The 26,920-nt window shown below is 42.1% G+C and overlaps 1 protein-coding gene across 2 annotated transcripts in view; it reads left to right on the top strand.

Annotated features, from left to right (window-relative positions):
• Window positions 1–26,920, top strand: part of CACNA1S (calcium voltage-gated channel subunit alpha1 S) — a 548,608-nt gene that overhangs the window by 390,027 nt on the left and 131,661 nt on the right. For both annotated transcript variants that reach the window (XM_086923168.1, XM_086923169.1), the window contains exons 31-32: window positions 3,316–3,381; window positions 12,809–12,900. In XM_086923168.1, coding sequence (XP_086779294.1) covers window positions 3,316–3,381; window positions 12,809–12,900 — 158 coding nt within the window. The remainder of the gene's footprint in view (window positions 1–3,315; window positions 3,382–12,808; window positions 12,901–26,920) is intronic.

The following is a 26,920-nucleotide window of genomic DNA, read 5'->3' on the forward strand; positions in this document are numbered from 1 at the left end:
GATTTAATCCATCACCATTCTTTAGCTCACTCAGCAACCCCAGTTCACACATGGCCATATGGAAATCAGTCTGACCCTGTGCCTCATGGGAACAGTCCAGCCCGAACTGCCAAGCCATATCTTCCCTGTACCGGAAACAAGCATCCTGGGACCGGTTTCGGATTCATAATCCTCATCAGCCAGGCCATCTTGAATCCAGTGGCCAAGTGAGCAAGGGACTCACATCTGAGCATACCCTGCCAACTTAGGGCGAACAAAGCCATACAAAAGGGGATGATGGACGAAGCGTTTGAGCAAATCAAACACTCACCCCTAGTCAACTGATCTGGGTTTAATCCATCACCATTCTTTAGCTCACTCAGCCACCCCAGTTCAGACATGGCCATATGCAAATCAGTCTGACCCTGTGCCTCATGGGAACAGTCCAGCCCAAACCGCCAAGCCATGTCTTCCCTGGACTGGAAACAAGCATCCTGGGACCGGTTTCGGATTCATAATCCTCATCAGCCAGGCTATCTTGAATCCAGTGGCCAAGTGAGCAAGGGACTCACGTCTGAGCATACCCTGCCAACTCAGGGCGAACAAAGCAATACAAAAGGGGATGATGGACGGAGCGTTTGAGCAAATCAAACACTCACCCCGGTCAACTGATCTCGGTTTAATCCATCACCATTCTTTAGCTCACTCAGCCACCCTCAGCCACCCCAGAATATTAATTAGGCATATCTGTATTTCCAGCCTTCATGCTTGGCTACAAACATTAGGATAGTGGCCTGCAAGGAATAGCCGAAAAACCTCATTGCAGTTACATTCCCAAATGGGAAACTTGTTTTTAAAGTGGCCTCTATTCTTTAAAAGTAACACATTGGCCATTTAATTTTTTTATTTTTTTTATTCCTATTTTGGAAAATTCCAGGAGGAATAGGCAGTAGTTCTCTGGCTCCCGCAAGTTCACTAGACACTGTTCAAAAAGGGGAAAGTTACCCCACAGTAGAAAGGCATTTCCCTTTGAGGTGTTGGAAAATGATCAATGGCTTGTGACCTCAGTAACAGGTGCAAACCATTGAGGTATGCCTATCAAATCGCAATTATAGGAGTACACCCCTTTCACACCCCTTCTTAATTCCTATTCAGTCTGGGTTGCTGAGCGGATTTTGTACGTCGGAAAGGCGTATTCCACTTGTAAAATGTGTTTAGTACATACCTAAAAGCCATTTTGTGGTTGCAAGCCTGTGGCCGTGTGAATTGCAGAGTTTACCATCGCATAATGACTTTGTACATTTCGCCCAAGGTTTGGAGTAGAGTGTCGCAGCCCGTGATCTGTTAATGGTTGTTTCACGTCATTAGATCACCTTTGAAGTTCCTTACACAGTGTATGAGAGTGGACCTGTCTTGGTCTCCAGATTGTCTATGAGACTTAAGTTCCTTTCCAGCTTCCTGTTTTTTATCCAATGTTCTGCAAAGCACAGCTCTGCCTCCATACTTCAGACCACCTTTGTGTTGCTTCATGACTTGTGGTATTGGTGCTTCTAAGTACTGCTCTGCTGAGGTGGATCTATATTAACCAAGATGCCAGCCTTGGCTCTAGAATGGGTTGTTCTTTTATGTTGAAAAATGCTGCGAAGGTTGCTGTTTTAGGTAAACAATAAAAATCCAGATTACACATAAGCAATTTTCTTGGGTGTTGACCGTTACTTTAGTTTTGTGGTGAGGGTAGAGCATATCGCAGTTGGGGTGCAATGTGCTAGGGGTTTTCTCAAAGCCAAATGTAGCGAATGCATTCATTTTGCAAGTGCTCACATGGCATGCAGGTTTTGATTACAGATGTGCTTGTGAGGCGAAGGCTGGTGGCAACAGTGAGCAGCTCAAGAATTAGGGGTGGGCGTAGTTCGCGAAGTAGCGCTACGCGTATCTATGCAAAGTGCACTTCGCACTACTCGAGCTATGCCTAGCACTACACGAACTGCGTAGTAGCATGTTCGCACTGTGGAAGATGTCGTTTTCAATGATTGCACAGTGCGGACAAGCATCCGGCACTGTGTAATCATTGAAAACGGCATCTTGCACAGTGCGAGCTGACCTTTTCTGCCGCTCGAGTCGATTTTTACTCGAGCTGCAGCTTTCTCAACGCGGACTGGTAGTTTCTCATTGTGAGCGGTCGCGGGCATGCGCGACCACTCGCAATGAGAAACCTGACCTCCCCTCGTTGAGAATCTCGCAGGGAGGTTTATTTTCCATGCTTGTGATCAGCAACTTGATGTTGCTGATCGCGAACAAAGTAAAAGTCTCACGAGGATGCCATTTTGCTTGCTCGCGGTCGCCAACTTGACGTTGAGGACCGCGAGCAAGCAAAAAATGACTGCTGCACTACGCTAAGCTATGCTACGCATGTTTGCACTGTGCTACATGCAGTTTGCGTAGTGCGAAGTTGCACAAACTTCGCAAACTACGTGAGCGTAGGGTAGTGCTTTGCCCGGGGTTACTCAGAATGAGCACAATGCTGCCTTACCCTGGTCTCACCAAATATAAAGGAGTCAAACTCACCTGGCAGTGGTGGGACCTCCTGATTGGCTTGTTTGACTGTGTGGCCTTGGAGGTTTACAACTGTACCTTCATAAATGGTGAACACTAGGGCTGAGTCAGATTAAGATGGTTTCAGGGGTGACAGAGAATGGTTTTCCGTAGCGTGGCGACCATTCCCTTGGTAACTATTGCCACAACTCACCCAATGGCACCTGCACAAAACCTCGAAAATAGGAGTGCACCTGTTCTTCCATCGATTTTCATTTTGCATTTAATTTCCGACTGTGAGACCTCATAAGTGCTCCTATACCAGCTGAAGGCCACAGTTATTTCCCTGAGATCCTCAATCTACTCCCTCTGCCATATTTGAAGTCATAATTCTGATTGGCCACTTCGCTTTCCCTTGAGCTCCCAGGCTCCGCAAAATAGCAGAATTTTCCTAGCACGCTACCTAGCCATCGGCTCCCATTTATTTGTTACAGAAGCAATTTATTCACTATATTTAAACATAGGATTACTTAGTCTTGCCATAGAATTACCTTCACATTTTAGGCATGGCCTTTTATGGCGTCCACTACCAAAATGTAAAGTGAAACTCTGCCTAGCATATCTTGGTCAGCTTGCACCTCAGGACATGGTGGAGCCTGTTCACCACGGGTGGCAGTGTGTGGAAATGAAACACACTTGTATTTCATGTATGCTTGAACATTTGAAAGTAGCCTGTGAATCTACTCACTGTTTGCATGGTACAATTGCCCCTTCTCATCTATTCCATGTTCTTTCCTCCTTTAGGCTCTGCCGTATGTGGCGCTGTTGATTGTCATGCTATTTTTCATCTATGCTGTGATTGGTATGCAGGTAAGAGGCGAACTGCATGAGTGGCTCATCTTCGAATCACCTAAAACCAAGGATGCTCTCTGTTGAAATTTAAGTAGCCTCAGGAAGGTGCTAAAAATGCCCAGAAATATCAGTTATTCTAAAGATGAAATATGTTGGGTATTGTTTCAATTCATGTCTAGCTTCCTCCAATCTGTGTTTTGCTCCTCTACAAATACTTCTATCAGTCCCTTCTTTCAAATAGTTATTTTATCTGTGCTTCCAACCATCCACCACTCCCCCCAACCTCTGCTTCACACAAGAACGCCTTAATTCATTTGACACTCCCCACATCCAACCTTCCTTCGACACATTTTGGTCCCACCCTGTTTAGCACATTCATGCCCCTACTCAGTTATCTCACACATGATCTTAATTACCATGTATATAACAATGGTATGTGCAGCATCAATGCCAAGTCTCAGTCTTGGTATAAAGGAAATCCTGTTTAAGTTAAACAGACCTATTTGGATAGTTAGGCAAAACATACACCCAAATTGAGTCCATCGATTGTAGCTTTCTGGTTTTCAATGATGTCCTGTAAAAAACAACAGAGACAAATCTGTCCAAGACCCTTGACTAGAGGGAACACATAGTATATCGCTGTGCCACTTGGTCTCAGCTGGTATAATGCCCTCGACAGTAGCATACAAATTAGGCTTATGCTCTCCCCCTGCTTATCTTTGTGATGCACTGGTATCCACAATGGCTCGTGTTATACAAGATCTGTTGTAGTTGGTATGAAAGAGAAACTCTGTTTGATTTACTGTTGAAATAAGTATGTAATAATATCTGTATAGCGCAAGCCTAGTTTGAAAACAACAGCATCCCAGAGGTTAATACCAGAGATTCTCTCTGATGAATAGTTGGCATGTAGCAGTAAATGCTCTCTGTGGTTTGCATCAGGAGAGTGCTATGTCTTCCAGTTCTATTAGCTCCAAAATAAATAATAATTAATGTGTCAGGTTCTAGCATCTTCAAAGATGTTAGTGACTTCTGGATAAACACCTGGAAAATATAGGAATAACCTGTGAACCTAATAGGAACCTGTGCAATATGTATGGTGCGCTCATAGAGAAGTGCCTCACAGTATTACACTATCAGACTTTTAACAACTTGTTACATAGAATAAACATTCCTGGATGGCAATCAAACCACTTAAATTGAAAACAGGCCCTGGCCCGATGTTCTATAAACAATCTTAATGTTATATCTCCTAGGGGAAATGGGGTAGTGAATACACCATCTAATCATCAGGAGATAGGCTGTGAAAAATTTTGCAACAGTAATAATTTGATAGAGTATGACCATGAAGTATGTACAAGACCCCGTGATATAATGGTAGGAGATAGTGATAACAGTGGGTCATCGGTGGATAGGCACTTAAACACCTGTACCAATACTGATAATAATTTACTCCCCACTGTTAAATCTAGTACACATTGTGCAAAAGAGAGATCCTCATTGTTAAACTTAGTTTCTTGGAATATTGCAGGTGTAGGTGTAAAAATGTGTGATCCTGATTGGAATAGTTATATTAACTCATTTGATATCTGTGTGCTACAAGAAACATGGGCCACGGACCAGATCCATATAATAGGATATAGGACCTACCAAGTGGCGGCTGTCCCCTCAGTAAGAGGGAGAGCCTCGGGAGGGTTGGTAATATGGATCAGTACAACTATCGATGTGGGGATAAAAATGTTAAACACCGATTCCTTAGATATACTTGGATTGAAACTGACTACAAGCGACAAGAGGATAATAAATCTCATAAATGTGTACAATAGACCAGGTCCCGCTAACAGGGAATCTCCATGTATAGAGAAATTGGAAATGCTCATGGACACTATAGACCATGATGAAAGTATCATTTTATGTGGTGATCTAAATTGCAATTTTGAGCCGATTGTGGGGATGACTAAATTGTATGAGGATGAGGATGTCGCTCATGGGATACCAGTTCTTAACAATGGAACCGTTCGTGGAACTACACTAGCCCTCCAGATCTCAAGGTTGTTCACAAGTTATGGTCTAAGAGCTTGTAATGGGCGCATGCCATCAGACTCTCCGAGAGCATTTACCTTTAGCAGGGGGAACTGTAGTAGCAAGATAGATTATGTTTCTGTTTCTTTTAATTTGTGGCCATATACATATGATTTAAATGTTAGAGAGCGCTTTGAGAGTGATCACTTCCCGTTAGAAATGAGTTTCTTGTCAAGTATCATGAAAGAACCTGGTGTTACTGAGGGTATTCATAGCCCAGAATTACCACTAATCTGTGATAATGTTGTACTAAGTAATAATCGAAGGGCTATTAAATGGGCATATATTCTAGAAAGAAAGGACCTGTTGGCTAATATTTTTTCGGCATTTGTGAACTCATTTGAGCTCTATAACATGGACGATTGTAAACCTGGTGAATTTATTGGTCTACATAAATCCTTTTGTAAAAAATTGATTGATCTCATTACCAAAAAACCAAGGAACGGGAATGGGTTGGCAAATACTAAATTAGTAGGCAAACCATGGTTTAACAGGGAATGCCGAGTAGCCAAGACCGACCTGATCAATGCGGTAAAAACAAAAAACCCCGAAGAACTTAAAGTAAAAAGGAAAATTTATAACAAAACAATAGCTACCGCAAAATCATCCTGGGACGAGGACCTATGGTCCAGAATGTTATCAGCTGCAAAAGTTAAAGATCACAGGCAGTTCTGGGAGTTAGTAGCCAAAGGGAATAAGCCAGATAAAGGCTCAAGGGAGGTATTCCTAAATGAAGCTACATGGGTTGATCACTTTACATCATTATATGCAGCCCAAATCACAGAGGAAAAGCTTATGGTAAATTCAAATGAAATAGTAACCCAGCGAGAGGATGTTGAAAACTCATTGGTAATTTTTGACTTACAAGAGACCGAAACAGCAATTGCTTCTGTGAAGCAAGGGAAGGCTCCGGGCCTGGATAAGATCCCTGGTGATCTTTATAAACATAATGTGGAGATCTGTGCACCTTATCTAAATCATTTATTTAATGTCATCGCAGCAGGTGACCAAATCCCTGACACATGGGATGGGGCTGAAATCATCACCATTTTTAAAAAGGGGGATAGAGGGGACCCAGCGAACTATCGGCCCATTAGTCTTTTAGATATAACGCAGAAAATTTACGCCAGACATATTCTAAACCGCGTAAACACGTGGCTAGAGGAAAACCTAATTTTATCCAAGTATCAGGCAGGGTTTAGGGAAAAGACTGGGACTATCGACCAGGTATTAAGACTATGCTGCTTGTACTGGAAATATGTTATTATTCGCAGAGGCAATTTATATGTTACCTTTGTAGATTTACGAGCAGCTTTTGACCTTATCCCCCGTGACCTATTGTGGAAATCATTGAAAAAGCAGGGGTTCCCAAATGATCTTTTGAAACTAGTGATTAGGTTACATCAGAATAACTATGCCAGGGTAAGATGGGGTCCTAATGGTGAACTAACAGGTGAAATCCCTAGTAAGAGGGGAGTACGCCAAGGGTGCGTGCTGGCACCTACACTTTTTTCCCTTTATGTTAACGATATTGCAGTTCATATGGAGAATTGTGACAATGACTCACCTCGCCTGGGGGGGGATCGAGTTTCGGCCCTCCTCTTCGCGGATGACACGATTCTCATTTCTCAAACTCCTCGGGGCCTACAGACTTTATTAGATAGGTTCCAGCAGTATTGTATTACAAAAGGGTTAGAAGTTAATGTAAAAAAGACTAAATATATGGCACTTAATCCCCACAAAAGTTTCAGGAAAAATTTAACATTGAATGGAGAAAAACTTGATTACGAACTAAGTTTTACTTATTTGGGGGTACTATTAGATTCATCCTTAAGTTGGAGACCCCAATTAGAAAAATCTAAAATTGTCTTCAAACAAAATTGTCTACCAATACTGAAAAGGCATAATAATTGTGCTAGCAAAGCAGTTACCCCAGCGTTAGAATTGTTTAAATGCAAGGTTCAGTCAGCGGTTCTTTATGGGGCTGAACTCTGGGGACCCGTGTGTAGAAAGACTTTTGAAATCATGGAGAACAGGTTTTTAAGGGGACTATTAAAGGTTCCTAGTAGTACTCCACTATTACCCGTACTCCTTGATATGAACATACGACGTACTGAACTACATGCAATATTAAGACCATTATTGTTATGGGTCAGGTTGTGGATTACCCCAGAGCTGTCTGAATATAAAAAAGGGTTGGTTGAAGTTCGGGAATTGGACACGTGTAATAAGATTCTTTGGTTCAAACATGTTAAAAGCTGGTTAACAAAATTGGGCTTATCCCATTTTTGGAGTCAACCGGAATTACTGACTGTGTCCTCAAAGAAAATAGTCAAACTTTCTTTTTGGGCTTTAGCGAGCCATGATGCTGTATATGTTGGGGCACATGGCCCCTTAACCGAAAGATTTTTATTGGTGAAAAATGTAGCCCAGTTTGAAATGTTTCTTGATGAGATTCAACCCCCTTTAGCGAAAACCTTGTATATAGCCTTATAGCCCGCCGTAGAGGGCTATACCAGCTATTAAAGGCCCTCTCCAGCGTTAAAGGCCCGAGCCGAAGGCGAGGGCCTTTAACAAGGGAGAGGGAATTTAATAGCGGTATAGCCCATCTACGAAGGGCTATAAGGCTATTAGAACATTCTGTCACTAGAGGACAGAATGTTCTAACAAAAAAAACAAAGCCTTTTGGGAGCGTGAGGGGCATGGAATCCCCTCAGGTTCCCTGAAGCCTTTGTTCACAGCCAGAGCAGTGAACAAAGAAACTTTGGAATGTTGGAGCTCCAAGCTTATACCAGCCATTATAAGCCCAGGGCACCCCATTGTTTTCAATGGAGCTCCCAACATTCCAATGTTCTAATATAAAGTATAGGTACGGTATACTAAGAACTCGGGAAACCGAGTCAAAATGGGGGAAAACCAGTAATGACAAATGTACCTTATGTACAAATAATGCAAGAGAAGACATTTTCCATATTTTGTTTTTCTGTCCAAGCTACGCAGAAACTAGAAAAAAATGGATAGTGCCATTGTGCCGTAATATTGGAACAACTTCGTATAAGGAAGCAGGAAGAATATTACTTACGGACACTAGTCAAGTAATAGTGTTTGGTATCAGTAGATTCCTTTTGGCAGTAAAATTCATTAGGCAAAAATCATCACTGGCATTTTAAGTGTCTGGCTGTTATAAATCAATTTAATGTTTTTTTTAACCATGTAAATATTTTAAACTCCTTTTTAATTATATTTATAGTTGACTGTTCTAAGCTCATCCCCGTGATTTAACTAAGAAGGTTAGGGATAGCATTTGGTCATGCACTAGCACTTTCTGAATTATATATCCTGTATATTTGTTGATGATATTGTGGCCATGTATATTATGTGTATTATGTATTTTTATATGCATTTTTAAATATATTGTGTTTTTTTTGTATATCTTTTATGATGCAATTGCAACGAAATAAAGATCATTGAATTGAATCAAATGTTCGCATTTATACACAATATAATCATGTGAATAGACAAACCTTAATTAGATATGATCTTTACTGCATTGGCTAGTGGATAACCACAGACAAAGAGGAAGTTCCAAGTGCATGGAGTGATATGGAGTCCTCTGATATGTGATATGAGATTCTGCCTCTTGTTTACATTACAGAAATATCTCTTTATGATGATGGTGATAGAGCAGGGTTGCTTGAATCTCAATCTCAGTAAAATCAGCAATGAAAATCCCCCTACTGGTCGTATGGGCCGTCGATAGTTGACTTGAAGCGTAAGAAAGCAGCTATCATCGACAATATATTTCGAATACAGTGAAACCGAATCTGCTCCACAGGAATGACAGATTATGGTGTTCAAACCTTAAGGGTTTTCTTAACAATTTAGTACAGATTACAAATTAGATCAGTCAGCAAAATTGAAAGAAAAGTATTGTAAGTATATAAATATTTAAATGATCATGCAGTCTGAATTTGTATATCATAAGGAAGAAAATTCAAAACAGGATCACATACAGCAAGCAAAATATCAATCAACTAAGCAGGTTCTATAAAGGAACTTCCCTATTCTGAATAAAGCATTGAAAGGGGAAATTCTATGAGGGAGGTGTCAACATCAGATGAACCAAGTTTAAGGTTCAAGGGGAAAGGGTAAGTGGTCAAGTATGAAGCTCAACACTCTGGGCAGGGGAAATCAACCAAGTCTTTTCTCAGTGAAGTCAAGACAGGGTCTGCTCAACTATTCTAAAGATCACACAATTTCAGCATGAAAGAAAATTATAGACCGCTTCTTCATATCAGTTTCCACCAATTGAACCAATCCAAAGACCAGGCAGACTTCCTAATTTCCCATTACTCAACAAAGGAGCAATTATCTGGGAGACCTTGGATGTACCATCATTTCGGTCAGCCTAGTACATGAAGATCTCACGATTCAGCATCCATATCTGAGGCTAACTTCTAATTAAAGTTCAGTTGTCTACCAGTCTAAAATAATAAACAATAGGCTTATTCTAACTTAATGAGACACACGATAAGACATCTGCAGAGAAGAGAGAAAACAAGACACTGGCAAGACATTTGATAAAATAGGATTCAAGTTATTCGGACCTGGTTACATCATAAGCTGACTTATTTGTAAAAATACATTCCAAACAAGTACAGTTAACATGAAAATATAAGTTATAAATTCCGAATATCACTAAAATATATGCAGCCACCTATTGTTGATTAATTAATGCAGTGCACACAGATTAATATGATTATCATATATGTGTATATAACATATGGGGCACTAATTTATGCTGGACCAATGGCTTTATACGAGATTATGGAAAATTTCAATTAAACCTGTAAGTCTGCAAGGCGCGGACGGAAAATGTGCTTTTCCCCCACTGTTGACTTTTGAAGAATTATATCAGTGCTTTTTTGATAACTCCCAGCCATAGAGTAGTTACTGACGTACAAAGGACAGTCAGTAATGATTCACAAAGTGGCAGCAGCACTTGAGGGGCAGAGAGTGACAGCTGCCGGCTTCAGAGGAGGAAACAGCCACCCCTACATCTGCTTAATGCTCTCCCTATGTTCCTTTATCAGAAGGGCTATTTCCTTCAATGCACCAGTCATCTTTAAGGCATAGAAGAGCAATGCTGGTACACTGCAAACGTTAGTGCAAAGATGGAGCTCTACAGCAGACCTTCATTCTTGCATTGAACATTCACAATGAATAGCAAAATAAATGTGGCTTCTTGCATGTTAACAAGGCATGATGTCTGTGACTCCTTATGAACAGTTCCTTCACACCTTCCTGGATTAATACTTCCAGTGTAGTGCAAAGTCCAGGACGGGTCACAGCAAGGACGCTTTACAAACACAGCGATATAGACACATGGCACGGATCACTGAAATAATATCTACTGCCAAAATATCGAGTTGCCATAATATCGATGCCAAAATATCGAGGGACATAATATCGACTTTCTATCTTCACTAAGGTAAGTACAAAAATATCGAGTTTAAAATATCGAGTGTTAAAAATATAGACTGTCAAAATATCGTTTTTTTTATGTCTTTAAAATAAGTTAAAACTATTATAATAATAAATATATTTAATATAAACATTGTTAAAATTATTAAATAAATGTAACATTATTACATAATTAATGTAACTTTAAAAATTAATAATAATAATACATATATATATTTAAATACTTGTTATTAATCAAACATATAGAATATGTTTACCATAGCATAGCAAAAGGTTTAAATTTAATGTAACCACTCCAGTGGGTGCTACATTAAAGAGATCGTTGGATAGCGTAAGGGTAAAAATTACTATTCCCATTTCAGTGGGTACAAGAGTAGGGAAAGCGTTGGATAGCGTAGGGGTAAAATTTACTATTCCCACTCCAGTGGGTGCTAAAGTAGGGAAAGCGTTGGATAGCGTAGGGGTAAAAATTACTATTTCCACTCCAGTGGGTGCTACAGTATGGAAAGCGTTGGATAGCGTAGGGGTAAAAATTACTATTCCCACTCCAGTGGGTGCAACAGTAGGGAAAGCGTTGCATAGCGTAGGGGTAAAAATTACTATTCCCACTCCAGTGGGTGCTACAGTAGGGAAAGCGTTGGATAGCGTAGAGGGAAAAATTACTATTCCCACTCCAGTGGGTGCAACAATAGGGAAAGCGTTGGATAGCGTAGGGGTAAAAATTACTATTCCCACTCCAGTGGGTGCAACAGTAGGGAAAGCGTTGGATAGCGTAGGGGTAAAAATTACTATTCCCACTCCAGTGGGTGCTACAGTAGGGAAAGCGTTGGATAGCGTAGGGGTAAAAATTACTATTCCCACTCCAGTGGGTGCAACAGTAGGGAAAGCGTTGGATAGCGTAGGGGTAAAAATTACTATTCCAACTCCAGTGGGTGTAACAGTAGGGAAAACGTTGTATAGCGTAGGGGTGAAAATTACTATTCCCAATTAATTATTTTAAATTAATTACCAATTATATTTTAATTGTTTACCAATTAATAATTAATTTAAAAATATAAATAATTTACATAATTATTTATTTAAAATTAAATTACTTCCCACCCTATTCCCCTATAAAGACACAACCTGCTACAGAAAATAAATTTCAAAAATGTAATTATTTATTTTTAATTAATTACCAATTATATTTTAATTAATTACCAATTATTATTTAATTAACAATTAGATTAAATTTACATAATTAATTAATTATAATTAAATTACTTCCCACCCTATTCCCCTGTAAACACACAACCCGCTACAGAAAATCAATTACTAAAAATTAATTGTTTATCAATTATTCATTTTAAATTAATTAACAATTATATTTTAATTAATTACCAATTATTATTTAATTAACTATTAGATTAAATTTACATAATTAATTATTTATAATTAAATTACTTCCCACCCTATTCCCCTATAAACCCACAACCCGCTACAGATTTATATTACACAAATATTATTAAATATTAATAACTTACCTTATTTTCGATATTTTTGTTGTCTATATTTTATCTAGTCTATATAATGTCTAGTCTATATTTTTGATTCTATATTTTGGCTATTCTAGTCGATATTACTCAATATTTTTGTTGTCTATATTTTGTCTAGTCTATATTTTGTCTAGTCTATATTTTTTACTCGAAATTTTGTCCAATCGATATTTTGGAATCGATATTATGTCTGTTTACCACATGGCACATGTGGAACAGATCTATGAAAACGTGGTATAACAGAGATTCTTCTAAGTATCATCATCACTGCTAGTACTTACACACTCCTGAGACAGGATATTCTCTGTCTATAAGATTTCAACCAATTATGTTTTATTCCATAGGTCTTTGGTAAAATTGCTATGGTGGATGGGACCCAAATCAATCGGAACAATAACTTCCAGACGTTCCCTCAAGCAGTGCTGTTACTCTTCAGGTCTGTATCCTCCTGAAGTGATTTTCCTTTCTGTGTTTTGGCCCATTGAGACAAATCCCCCATGTGTCTATTATTTTACTGGTCATTGAAGTTGATGTTCCTGTCTGCCTGCATCTATTTGACCACTCCCACTTTCATTCTTGTGTACAAATTGCCATCAAATTCCTAATCCCTTCACCAATTAGCCTTTGATTTTAAAGTTGAGATGGGATTGCTTTGCTTCACTCGTCTATCAATTATAAGGAAAACTGAATGAAATAAAATAGCTTGTCTGCTCTAATTGTGGAGTAAGCATGGGTGGAAAATCCGTTCCGCTCGCGGATTTTCGGTAAATTCGCAATCCGCGAACTCTCGCGCATCGCGAGAGTTCGCAATTGTGAACATGTAGGTGCGGCAGGCAGCAACAATCTCGCACTCGCGAAATTACAAAATTTGCAATTCTGCACAAGAAATCCACTAGCAAGCAGCATAGACCTTCTGAAAATGATGATTTTTATCAGAATAACTCCTCAGGTTGACATTTGCCTGCACCTTTTTGGATTTGAGGCCTTTTGACTTTCTTTGGATCACTTTTGGATTAGAAATCAACTTTCACAAGTAAGTTTGTTTGGGGCATTACAGTTGCTGTTCTGCAGAAAAACGAGTTTTGCAAAACTGAAAGCACTCAGCAGGTGCAAAAGTTCAAACTCATCATTAGTAACCATTCCCTGTAGTGCTTCCTGACTGGGGCCCCTCCAGGGTTCAGTTGCTAGTTGCAACAATTCTATGACCCTGCTCTGACCCTCACAGCAGGCTCATAGAATAGCTACAAGTAGGCCACATAGGTCCTGGAAAAAAAAATTGCACTGCAACAGAAAGCAAATTACAGATAAGGAAGCAGGTGCCAGACTGGAATTTTAAAACAGTGACACATTAATAAATCAACCCCAAATTAATTCATGTCAGTTGAACAAGGCAGGTGTGCTTGCTTTTCCCCCCCCATAATCTACAGTGATGATGAACCAGAGGGTGGCATTGATGTACTAGAAGGTGGCATGGGTGAAACAGAGGGTGGCGGTGGTGAAACAGAGGGTGCTGGGAACCTGTGATGATGAACCAGACGTAGAAACAACATTTTGCGAGCCGACAAGTAAGTTCGCAATTGCGAACTGGTACAAAACCCTCGCGAACTGGCAGAAACCCTTGCGAACACAAAAAAAAAATAAAAAACCTGCAAATTCACGAGAATTTGCGGATTTTGCGGATTGCGAGTTCGCAAATACGCAAATTCGCGAACGCCAGATTCGCAAAATTCACCCATGCTTATTGTGGAGGTATATAGATCCTCTATTCCATTACGATTATGTTGAGATGCTTAAAATTATCATTTTTGACCTGGGCTACTGAGGGCAGTTTCATAGGTGTTTGTTGAAAGGTCCTTTTTTGCGGCTAAGGTCAGTTTCTTTTGACAAAGGGTATGCAGTAAATGTAAGATAATCTTGGGGTCAATGATGTAACATAGCACAAGAAGACCTTGCAGAGGGCACCGCTTCCACTTTCATATGGGCCCCACAGCGGAAATGGTGTCAAATCCCATCAAAAGTGGGAATTAGAAGAAGGAGTGTTTCAAGACAAAGAAGAAGTATATTCCTCCAGTCTCCCTTTTCTAATCTCTCTAGTTTTACATGAGGCAATTGTCACTAAACTATGTTGTGGACAAAGTATGTTTTTGAGGCCTTGCACCTAGTGGAGAAAGAGGACACAAGAACTGGAACAGGATGTACTACTTTCTGTTCCTGCATCTCCTTTCTCCAGTAGGTGGAACAACAGAGCACAAAACTAGGACACCATGGCAAGAACATACACTGCAGTGGAGCTAATCAACTGTACCCTGCCAGCGCCTGGATGTCCTCACTGGTGATAAGTAGCATTCTACAAATCTATTGATCGATTGAGCAAGGTAATATAGATTGATAACATCAGGTCCATAAACTATAACTAGGTCTAAGGTACATTCTAACTTCATTGCTGGTTGCAAAAACAAATGTTGTGGATCACACGCTCTTTTATTGGATTAGGAAGAGAGACTACCATGCAGGTGTGAAGAGAACAAGCAATATGCCATCTTGTACTTCAAAGTTTAGCCTGTTTTTAGGTCTCGCCTGAGCCAGCACATGTGCTGTCTGGCAAGACTTTTAGTAAGTGGGCTTAAGAAAATGCTACCACTGTGGCCTAGAGCTTGCGGTTACGTGAGCGGACGCGCGCTTGAATGAATGAATGAATGAAATCTAATTTGTATAGCGCTACTAAGCCCAATGGGCGTCAAGGCGCCTAACCAAAAAAGCTAGCTGGAACAAATATAATCTCTTACTGGTAGGCCTTGATAAAGCACCAAGTTTTGAGTGCTTTTTTAAAGAGGGACAGAGACAGTTGGGCCTTAATCTCCAATGGGAGGGCATTCCATAACCGAGGGGCAACAATGGAAAATGCTCTGCTGCCCCATCTGACCTTCCTTGCGCGGGGAACTACAAGCAGATTCATCTCCGAGGATCGGAGAGTCCTGCTGGGAACATGGCGGGTTAGAAGAGAGCCCAAAGGATCCAAAGGACCAGCCGCAAGAGCTCTATAGGCCAGGCACAAGAGCTTAAATGAGATCCTCTGTTGAATGGGAAGCCAGTGCAGGCTCTTCCTGGCCATTGTAGCAGAGGAAGCATTAGGTAGAGCCAGAACGAATCTCGCGGCCGCGTTCTGCACGACCTGAAGGCGCTGGATGAGGCCCTTGTTAGAATCTGCATAAAGTGCATTGCAGTAGTCTAACCTGGAACCCACTAATGCAACCACCGTCTGCTTACGTGCTTGGGGAGACAGATAGTGCAGGATTCTTTTAAGGATCTTAATGTAAATTGAAAAAATTGATACTTGTATAGCGCACTACTCACCCGCAAGGGTCTCAAGCCGCTTGTACGAATACCGCTGTGGAACCCATCCTGGCTTTCCCTGTGAGGAGTCCACTCCTGGGCACCCCCAAGGTGGAGGCCAGGCATCCTTAGCGTTGTGGGGGCCGTTGTGGAGATTAAGCAAGCTATTGCCCAGAGTTGCAGAGTGGGACTCCATGATTGGAATAGGCACCGCGGCGAGAATTATCAGGTCCGTGGAATTTTGAGCCCAAGACCCACCGAGGCGGGGAATTGAACTCTGGTCCCGGGCTAGACCTCTGCATCAGGGTCTGCCGCTCTAACCATTGAGCCACACTTCTCCACCAGCAAGTGGCCACCGTTCTATTGACCTGGAGAGTCATGGACAGCGAGGCGTCAAATATAACGCCGAGATTCCTGGCCGAATGGGAGGGAGAGGGGCAGATTCCCAGAGAGGGAGGCCACCACTCGCTAGACCAGATGTCCTGGTCTTTGCCAAAGACCAGGATCTCTGTTTTATCGCCGTTCAACTTTAGGGAGTTTTGGATCATCCACTCCGCGACTGTCTGCATACAAGTCCTAAAGTTGGCCACGGATGTAGTAACAAAGTGAGCCAGGGACACCATGATTTGGGTGTCATCGGCGTATGACACCACCTCCATCCCCTGCGATTTTACTAACCTGGCAAGGGGGGCCACATAGATGTTGAATTGGGTCGGACTCAAGGCCGACCCCTGTGGCACCCCATATTGCAAGGATTTAGCAGGGGAGAGGAACTCTCCGGGCATGACTCTCTGCTCTCTTAGATGTAAAAAAGAGTGCAGGAGGCTCAAGGCCGACCCCGCTATCCCTGCCTCCCTCAGACGAGATATTAAAGTGGAGGGAGACAGGGTATCAAACGCTGCTGTGAGGTCAAGTAGGACAAGCACAGTGGTTTGGCCCATATCCACCTTCCGGCAAATGTTATTCACCACCATAGTAAGTGCCGATTCAGTACTATGGGATTTTCTGAATCCATGCTGAGAGCTATCTAAGAACCCCGAAGAGTCCAGGAAAGTGGATAGATGAAAATTCAGGTGTGATTCGAGCATTTTTGCCGGGGCAGGTAGCAAAGATATGGGTCTGAAGTTTTTAAGCTGTTCGGGGTCCAAGGTGGGTTTTTTAAGAAGGGGCTTCACTATCGCCTTTTTCCAGACCAAAGGAAAGGTACCCTGAGCCATGGCACCATTCATCACTTCGAAAAGAGGCGGCAGAAGAGTGTCCCTACATTCCTTCAGAACTTTCAAAGGACAGGGGTCCAGAGGGGAAGCCGACTTTGTCCTTACGAGCAGAGGCGCCATCTGCCTTTCCTCTCTCGTCAGCGTGCGCACCACTCATGGGCTCACCTCCTGCTCCCCTTCTCACAGGCTCTTTGCAAGCTCTGCATGCTTTTACTATAGCAGCCGCACACTTTTTTTCCTCCTCGGAAAAGTAGCTAATGTTGTCCGCACACCTTTTTTGCAACAACAACCCCTCCTTCTCTGCACAATGGCCGTCAGACCTGCAAGCAGGCATCTCTGTGGAAACCAGCATCTGCGAGCAGTCACGTTGATGGCCTGGGGCGTAGAAGCCTGCTGTAACCATGGGCCAGTGCATCGTCTATGCCAGAGGACCCGATAGCTTCTGTGCAGTGCCACAGGGGACTGGATCCTAATGTGGGAGGCTTGTTTTTCGTTTTTTTTGCACGCTTGGCTTATCACTTCTAAGGCTGGCATGATGCTTCTCAATATTTAATTTGTTCCTTCTTCAGATAGATGCTCTTCTTCTTCAGTGTAACAGTTTGGTACTTTTTGGATGATAAGCCGCCCATGCCTGACAAAATTCAGATCCATGGTCTCTCGCCTTCGGCTCCTAACAAGACACAACCGCATCTTTTTAAATCATTTTATTTAAACGCCGACTAGTACGGTTACCGTTCAAGGTGCTCCTGGACTTAAATCACCCCAGCCCCCTTCTCTCTGATTGTGTCCTATTTAATTGCTGTCCTCTTCCTCCATTGGCTAGACGTTTTCACGTGCTTTCTTCAAACTTCGTACGCTTTTGGCGCCCTATGCTTAACTCCCTACTCTGCCACCTTGTTCCTTGGAGTTGTTAGGGTGCCATTTTCATTCCTCTGGCCCAATCTTTGCACGCACCTCGTGTGTGCCATGTGTGGGGGACTGGTTAATGTAACTTCCTTTGACAATAGCTGTGCGGGCTGGCCTTAGCCATCATCGCCAATTTTTGTTTCACAGTGTGATCAGTTTTTGTTTTTTTTCAGGATTTTGATTGGAAGTTATTTGAGCGCTTTACAGGAGCAACCGGTTGTATTACTCTAGGACACATTCATTTTGTTTTTGTAGACACAGGGAGATTAATTTTATTTGTCCAAATTCACAGGATGTTGAGCCAATGCTGAGACTAGAATGTGGTTGCCCAGATCCAAAGTCTGCAAATCTGGCCTTTTTTCTTCCCCCCTCAATCTACGCATTAAGAGCCCTCCGGCCCACTTGGTATTTCCTTCAGTCTTTCTTTTGTTTTGCATGCTGCGGCACGCTCCTTCAAGCTGTTTTTCTTCCCACCTCCCCCTTAGCATTAAGAGCCCTCCCCCACTCGGAATTTCTTTTGCATCTACAGTGCGCTACATGCAAAAGAAATTTCAGTGCTGGCTCTGGGTTGTGCCTTGAACACATGTGATGTGGTTGTTATTTTCCTGCGTGATAGCTTGTTGACTAACATCCCAGTGACAATGCAGAGGTATATTTGTGACCAGTGCGCCGAAATTTGCCATAGAGCTAATAAGGAGCTGCTGGAAACATTGCAGATTTACACCAACTGTTTTCCACTAACTTTGACAAGTTTGGCACTGGAGCAAGCCTCGAGGTGCTCAGATAATATTTAAGGTGCATTTGGACAAACAGAGTTTATGCTTTGCTAAATGGATATTCAAGATGGCCCGTGTGGCTGCACCTTTCCACAAGGAATCTTTTGTAACACCGCCCAAAGCGTTTGGTGAGAATCTGGCATGACTAATTGGCTTCAGAAGTAATCTTGCTGAAAAAGTACCATTGTTTCCTTCGCACTTATTCTACTGAAGCCCATTTCTAAGCATTCAGGAGTAGTAAGTCTACTCCAGTGCTTTCAGAAAGCCTTGCTTTGGGATTTAAGTATGTAGCTCTGAGAGGCCAATCTGAAGGAGGGTTTTTTATTCAATGAATCTTTGGTTCTGCATCTCTGGGAAATGGTTCTTTAAAAAGGTTCTGGATTTGCTGAACTTAGCTGTCAGGTTTAGATACAGAAATGTTTTACATTTAAACTTGCTCATACTTAGACATTTGCATGCATTAAGTCTACGTATATGTTGAGACACTGTTTTGGGAGTGCTCTCTTCTTTTTAAGTGGGTACTTTGTCATTTTGCACCCCTATCTTAAGCTCATATTTGGTGAATAATAGGATGCCCTTGGGATTGCTAGAACAGATTTTTCCTCTTGCTGCAGACAGAGACCCCTAAGCCATCGTAGACAACTATGCTGCTATAGATGGTACCATAGATGTGACTTGGCTCCAAGGTCTCTCTCCTCGAGCACTTTTATTCTGCTTTGCTCTCTGCAAAAAGCCTTTTTTTTAAGGCACCGATCTATACATGATATGCTAACAAAAACATTTGGTGGGCGAGTGCCTGGCTTAAGCACCATATAATTCACATTCAAACCTGGCATGGCCGACTTACCGGTTCATCCTTTAGAGGTCGAAATTGTGCGTTCCACAGACAAGTGAAAATAACAACTGTTAATAATAAGTCTGCACCGAGTAATTGTGGGCTTGCTGCATATGCCACATAATCCATTATTTTCTACATAATCTTCAGAAATTACCCCAAAAATGTTTCTAGCTCAAACTGATCAAAAGTTGCTAAAATTGCAAGGACTTTTGTTTCCACCACAGCAACACTCAGCACCACCACAGCATCACTCAGCACCACCATGGCGTCATCAGGGACACAACAATTTCACTCAGCGCGACCACAGCATCACTCAGGGCCACCACAGCATCACTCACCTTCACCACATCATCACTCAGGAACACCATAGCATTACTCAGTACTACCACAGCATCACTCTGCAGCGCCACAGCATCAAACAGCATCACCACAGCATCGCTTAGCACCACCACAACATCACTCGGGCCAGCACAAGATCACTCAGCGTTACCACAGCATCAGTCAGCACCACCACAGCCTGGCTCAGCACCACCACAGCATCACTCAGGGTCACCACAGCATCAGTCAACACTATCAAAGCACCAGTCAGCACCACCACATCATCACTTAGCCCCACCACAGCATCACTCAGGGCTACCACAGTATAACTCACCTTCACCACAGCATCACTCAGGAATACCACAGCATCACTCAGGAACACCACAGCATCACTCGGTACCACCACTGCATCAATCAGTACCACCCCAGCATCACTATGTGCTACCACAGCATCACTCTGCACCACAACAGCATCAATCAGCATCAGTCAGCACCACCACAGCATCACTCAGGGTCCCAACAGCATCACTCAGGGCCAGCACAGCATCACTCAACGCCACCACAGCATAACTCAGAGCCAGCAGAGCATCACCCAACGACATCACAGCATCACTCAGTGCTTCTTACACTTTTTAATTACAACTTCTCAGCATGCTGCACAGCAGCCACACTTCTCTACAGCACAGCTTAGAAACATTAGCAAAGTCAATAGCTCTACCTAAACACTTATAATGCTCCCCAATGCATAGCCAATAGGTCTCGCCTTTGGGACATTGTAAGTGTTTAGTTATCCAGCACAATATCCTTCATTAAACAACATCAATTGTTGCATGGCTAAACACTTATAAGATCCCAAAAGCGAGATCTATTGGCTATACCAATGCTTGTTACTATTGATAAAGGAGCGGGCCTGGCCCGAGGATCGTGAGGGTGATGAACTGCTTTGGAACAAGGAACTGCGTTTCATCTGCTCCAGGCAGTGTTGGATCGACCTCCAGTGTGTCTTGTGCCAGAGGTGCTCCTAACCATTGGCCTGTCAGGATCTATAACCAGCTGCTCTGATAGGACTGATGCTTTGAACATGACTATAAATCATTAGTTTATTATGAGGAAAGCATCTTAGTGCAAAATAATGTTTCCAGTTTTATATTTTTAAGCAGCATAAACGGATATGCGTTCTGCTGATTTTATATTTTGAGTTACAGTTCACATAAAAGGATGGAGGGATTGTACGTTAGAGATTAGACATCAAGCTTATACTTTCCTGACATTTTAGAGGTGACCCAATGAATTTGCGTGTTGCATTTTGGCAATAAGGTCCATGCTATTACTTTGTACATTGGTCATTAAGACCCCTTAACCAACTCTACCCTACATAGATAAATAGACTGCACCATTATTCCAAAAATGTGCAAAATATAATTCCATAGAATACTTAATCTTAACAAGCATTGGCAAGGCCATTGGGTCGCTCATTTGGGACTTATTTGTTTGTCAAAACTTTTAAGCCACGGTCTAATAGCCGAGTCCTAAAAGACCTTACAGTGTGTCTGGTGGCTACTCCAGTAAAGAATGATTGACACATTGAATAGGAGTAAATTATAGACTGTTTGCCTTCAAGTTGGGTGTTAAACTAATGCTACTAAAGTGAAACCTTTGTCCAGACAGTGTTACTATGTGGAAAAATGACAAGATATTGAACTGATTCTATCACAATTATGCAGCATAATGTGCATTTTATTGCTGCATATTTTGTAAACTCCACCGCATAATTTGGCCCACTCTGGCGGTATAATTCATTGACCATGCCTATGAATTACACTGTAATGCTGACAGAAGGGCTCAGCGAGTTAACATTCGCCACTGAAATATGCAGTGATCTGCAGGTCATGAGTTACTTAAGGAAGTTCAATTCAGCCTTCCATTCTTTTGGTAGGCAGGTAATATGTGCTTCATTAATATAGGTAACAGTAACACCTGTTATTTACACTGGTTAGAAGCAGCAGAAGTGAGGTATAAAGCACGGGGGCCAGACCTGCAAGCTAAATACGTTTGTGAAGTTGTGAGGGGGTAGTATCATCACAAAGTGTGTACACTGCAGTATTCCAACGTATGTGAACATTTCTGTATGAAGTATCAGAAAAAGCAACACTTTACTGTGCACCTCTGAAATTTGCACTCCATATTTGTTCTAAGTACTTTAAAGTTAAAGGTAGTTCACAAACTTTAGTACTGACCAAGTTTGAAAACAAAATACAAAAGTTCAAAATACAATAAGTTGCATTTTTGTACTGGAACAACAGGCAAACATTATTGCTGAATAAGTGCAGGTCTCTTGGAACTTTTTACTTTATAAAGTGTGTTTAGGCTGGTTAAACATACCAATGACTTCCTTATATTATCAGTCAACTACAGAAATGTTCACTTTTCCAAACACAATAATGGGAGTGACACAAATGTCAGAGAAGAAATAAACAAATCCCTATGCAAAAGTCAAAAAACATTTTTGATTTTATGCAGAGAGAGAGACTGCTTTATTTTCTGGTAATGCACCAGTCCATTTATTTTCAATGGATCCTTCCCTGCAAGTGTTACATGTATTGCCACAATAATGTTCAAGTAAAAAATGTGCCATTGTCAGAGAAATGCTTTCTTTATGCTGCAATCGGTAAGAATACAAGATTGTTATACTAGGATAAAACAGGGCATGAAAGTAAAGAATAATACTAGGTACAGTGGAACAATAAACAATAAGATGGCCTGGTCATACCTCACTGCTAGGATTATCGAGTCTTAAAAGACCGTGCTGAGTTCTGTTTCAATTAGCTATTTGGATTTCCAAATTCAACTAAGATTTGAGCATGTTTGGCAATCTGAGGCAAGATGGCGGCCGAAGCATCGGCCGAGTGAGGTGGACTAAATCACTCCTTCCCTCTAAACCTTTTCCTCCCGCTTGTGACTGCAATCATGCTGCCTGATAAAGAAATGAATGTTCTACAGTATTGGGGATGATTTGGCGCTCGTGGTTGTGGCTGTGGGGGCTTCCTCCTCCTTCGAGACTGGCGTGCACGGGGACCACTTACTCACCGGGAGCTTCACTTCACCTGTCTGTACGGTTTTGCCGATGCCGCCTAAAGCGCCCTCCCAGGGCTCCAAGACCCGCGGACTGCCTGCGGTTCCCGGTAGTCCTGGGAAGGTTATTCTAGATGGAGATGGTGGGTCTTCCAGTGCCGGTTCCGGAGGACACCGATCTACTGCGGGAGCAGCAATCGGATTTCCTGGAGCGGGGTATCAAGATCGAGATGGTGTCTCTCTACGGGGATGGCGGACGGTCCCTGCTATCTTTAGAGTGCAGAGCGTCAAGAGTAAGACACTGTGCGAACCAGCTGCAGAGATTAAGGCATTCCTTCAGGACAAAACACCACAGACAATATCGGCAGAAGATCAAATTCAAGGTATTGCACTGCCTCCAGCCGGGACTGTAATTAAATATCTGGTGTTCAAAATGGCTGCTAAGGGGGTAAACAACTTTTGGAGGGGGAACGCCGCGCTGGGATTGATGGGCAAAATGAGAATATATGATCTTTGGTATCCACTGGGTGCCTCTCAAAAGAAGTTAGTGGAATAGCGGCCAAACAGCAAGATAGCTGCATTATGGGAGCTGAAGTCCAGACAGATATCCCCAAGGGTATAAATGCTACAGATTCTACAGACCGGAATAATATTAATAAGGTGTCTGACAAGGAGATGCCCAGTCCACAGACATTACAAGTAGAGGAATTAAGAACTGTTAAAGAGTCGGATTTTTTTCTTTGTCGGACCACTCCGATTCCTCCGGAGACAATAGTTTTGGGAAAGACTGGGCTGAGGACAATAGTGTCGGCAGTAGGTTGCGCTGGGAAGAAGGAGAAAAGACCTCACTCATGCCGGGTGTGGTCCGTAAGCAGAAAAATCAAGTTGCTGCTTCTGCAAAGGTCTTAGGCTTGGCTGGCTCTATGATTTGAGATTATTCTTTCCGGCCGAAAATAGATGGGAGGGTGGTACAGAATGGAGAAGCACCCTCAGTAAATAACGGAGCAAGTTTAAATGAGCCTGTAGAACCTGCACACTATCAACAATCTACCGGAGCATTATGGCACATCGGGAGGAGACCCGGGCGGAGAGCTCTCATACTCATGGTGCATGCCGCAAATTACAAAACTCTATTCGCAGGGTGGCTAAGACCTGTTCTGATTTCTCTGTAAGAATTAGTGAGGCAGAAGCCAGGATATCCCTGCTTGAATATGAGTTGGCTGCACACAAGATCATGACTGAGTCTATTGAAAAAGACGAAAGAGGAAACATTCTGGAAACTGACTGATCTTGAAAATCCCTCCCAGAGGAACAACTTGCAAATTCTGGGTATTCTGGAGGGCAAGGAGGGGGGGGGGTTGCCCGGCAGTTCGTGATTGAACTTTTTGAAGAGGCATTCCCAGAACCTAAGCAATGGGATTGGAGAATTGAGCTACAAAGGGCCCACCAATTTCCTTTTTTCCATTTTTTTTCAACGTAAAAAAGGAGGACAAGTGGATAATCATCCAAGGGCAATTCTCATATGTTTAAATAACTTTATGGCCCAAGAAGCACTATATAATTTGGCTAGGCCTGATAAGAAAAGGATAGGGAATGGTAGGGATTTTTTTGTAAGACCTGATTTCTGTCAGGCAACAGTTGAAAAAAGATGGCAATTGCGCCAGCTAATTCCTCATTTTCAGGCAAAAGGAGCTCAGGTTTTCTTGCTCAATCCAGCCAAGCTGAAGGTGGTTTCTCAAGTTCTGAAGTTAAGGCAAAAGAATTTATGGTATCAATGTAGTGGTTGGAAGGGTATGGGGCCGGCTGATTTAGATATTCCCCCTTAGACGGTGTGCTCTTCATGAGATGTACAGCCAACGAATATTGGGCCCTTACAGTAATTCCTTTTCCCTTTTCTCCTTGCTTTGGGTTCTTTTCTGGTTTATCTCTACTGGGGTATATTTTAGGGGAGGGGAAGGTTAGGTTTCAGGAAGGGGTGATGGTCTAGCTCAGCATCATCAGGGACCGATGGTCCTTAAGCCTTATGTGGTGGTGGAGGGGGACACAGGAGTTTGGGGGCGTTGGGGGGGCACAATTGCTGCCTAATGTGTATTGTCTTGGTGAACATCTTCATAGCAAAATGAAAATATCTAATAGTGCTTTTGTTAAAGTTTATCTGAAATGTCTGTATTATCTTGTGAATTCTGAAAAAGAATCCGTATTATCAGGAAAATGGATAGAAGGGACAAAATACGTATATGTTCATTAAATGTCTGTGATCTTAATGACAGGAAAAAAGGAAGCTTATTTGCTAAACTGATACGGCTTATACAAATAGAGATGCTGTGTTTACAAGAGACTCACATTCCGTGGAGTAAATGAGATTGGCTTAAAGATCTGGGCTTAGACTTACTGGCAAGTACATGTTTTAGCAAAGCATTGAGCTATAATCCGTAAACGTATGAAGGAGGACAAACTGGGGCGATGGGTGATTTTGAAAGCGGCTATCAATGGCACTTCAGTTTCAATCTGTTCCTTTGATTACTCAAATTTGGACAATCCTGAAGTATTGAACTGTTTGAGTCTAGAGCTAGCCGCATGGCCATTTCCGCAAATTTTTTGTGGTGGCTTTAACATTCATTTAAAAAGTAGCTTTAATCTTGCTGGTAATCTTCTGTATCAAGGAAGAAAGGGTAGGACTTTCAAAGTGCTACAGGGGCTAGTTAGGGAACACAGACTTGCTGTGTGGCACAGACACAGACCGGGGGATCCTGGCTTTACTTTCTTTTCGGCTCCCCATAATAAATTAGTCCGGCTGCACTACTTTTTAATCTCATATCAAATAGCTGAAAAAGTCAGTATTGAACTCCCCCGAGAATAATATCAGACCATAATCCGCTGATAGTGGAGCTCCTGATAAGCAGCTTTTTAAGATCTCAGCCGACATGGACCTTTGATAGGGAGCTGTTATTGGACCAAGCATACTGTGTGCATATGGCCAAATGGATCATGGAATTTTTTTATATAAACAGAGGCACAGCTCCTGAAACCATAGTGTCAACTGCCTTTAAAGCTGCCTTGCGGGGGGAGACCCTCTGTTTCTCTTTATATCGTCAGAGGGTGGTGAAGGGAAAAATTAGAGGATGGATGGATGATTTACTGCTAGCTGAGATCGAGCTAATGAGGAAAATTAGAGATGCTCAAAAAATAGATGACTGTCAACAGCTTATCGCGGTCATCAAAGCTAAAATACATCAATATTTTGGGGAAGATATAGCCGCTACATATGTACAGCACAGAGCTGATATTTACGAACTCATGGAAAACACTGGGAAGCTATTGGCCAAACGCATACAACAGAGGGGGGTGGCGAATAGAATATGTAGAATTCTAGATCAATTTGATCAGATACAGGACTCTCCGACTGAAATTCTAGAAGTATTCTAAACATTTTTATCAACAATTATACACAGCAGAAGGTGAGGCAACTCCGGACAGAATTATAGAATTTTTAAGTGATCAATGTATAGCGAAAGTCACATCCGAACAAAACGAGATTCTTCCTGCCCCGATCTCATGAGATCAAGAAAGCAATAATTTCCTTAGCCGCTGGCAAAGCTGTGGGACCAGATGGGATTCCCTTAGAATATTTTAGAACGTTCCGGCAAGCACTGCGATCTGAGCTTGTGTCTTTATTTCAGCTTGCTCAATCGGGCCAGACGCCTAAATCATGGCGGAAGACCACTGTAGTAGTTTTTAAAAAAGTTAAACCTGAACTTAGTCCGTCATCATATAGACCCATTGAACTCACTGGTGCAGATAAGATCTACCAAAAAATAATGGCGTCCAGGCTAGGGGGAATTATAACTCCATTTGTATCCATCCGTCAACATGGGTGTATCCCTGGCAGGGATACAACGGATCATGTAAAGCTGGTTATTGCCCTTTTTGACTAGACTCAGGCCACAAAGTCACCACTTGGGATGATCCTGTTATACACAGAGAAAATGTTTGACA

Source organism: Lissotriton vulgaris, chromosome 5, assembly GCF_964263255.1.
Source record: "Lissotriton vulgaris chromosome 5, aLisVul1.2, whole genome shotgun sequence".
In the NCBI taxonomy this organism is placed as follows: Eukaryota; Metazoa; Chordata; class Amphibia; order Caudata; family Salamandridae; genus Lissotriton; species Lissotriton vulgaris.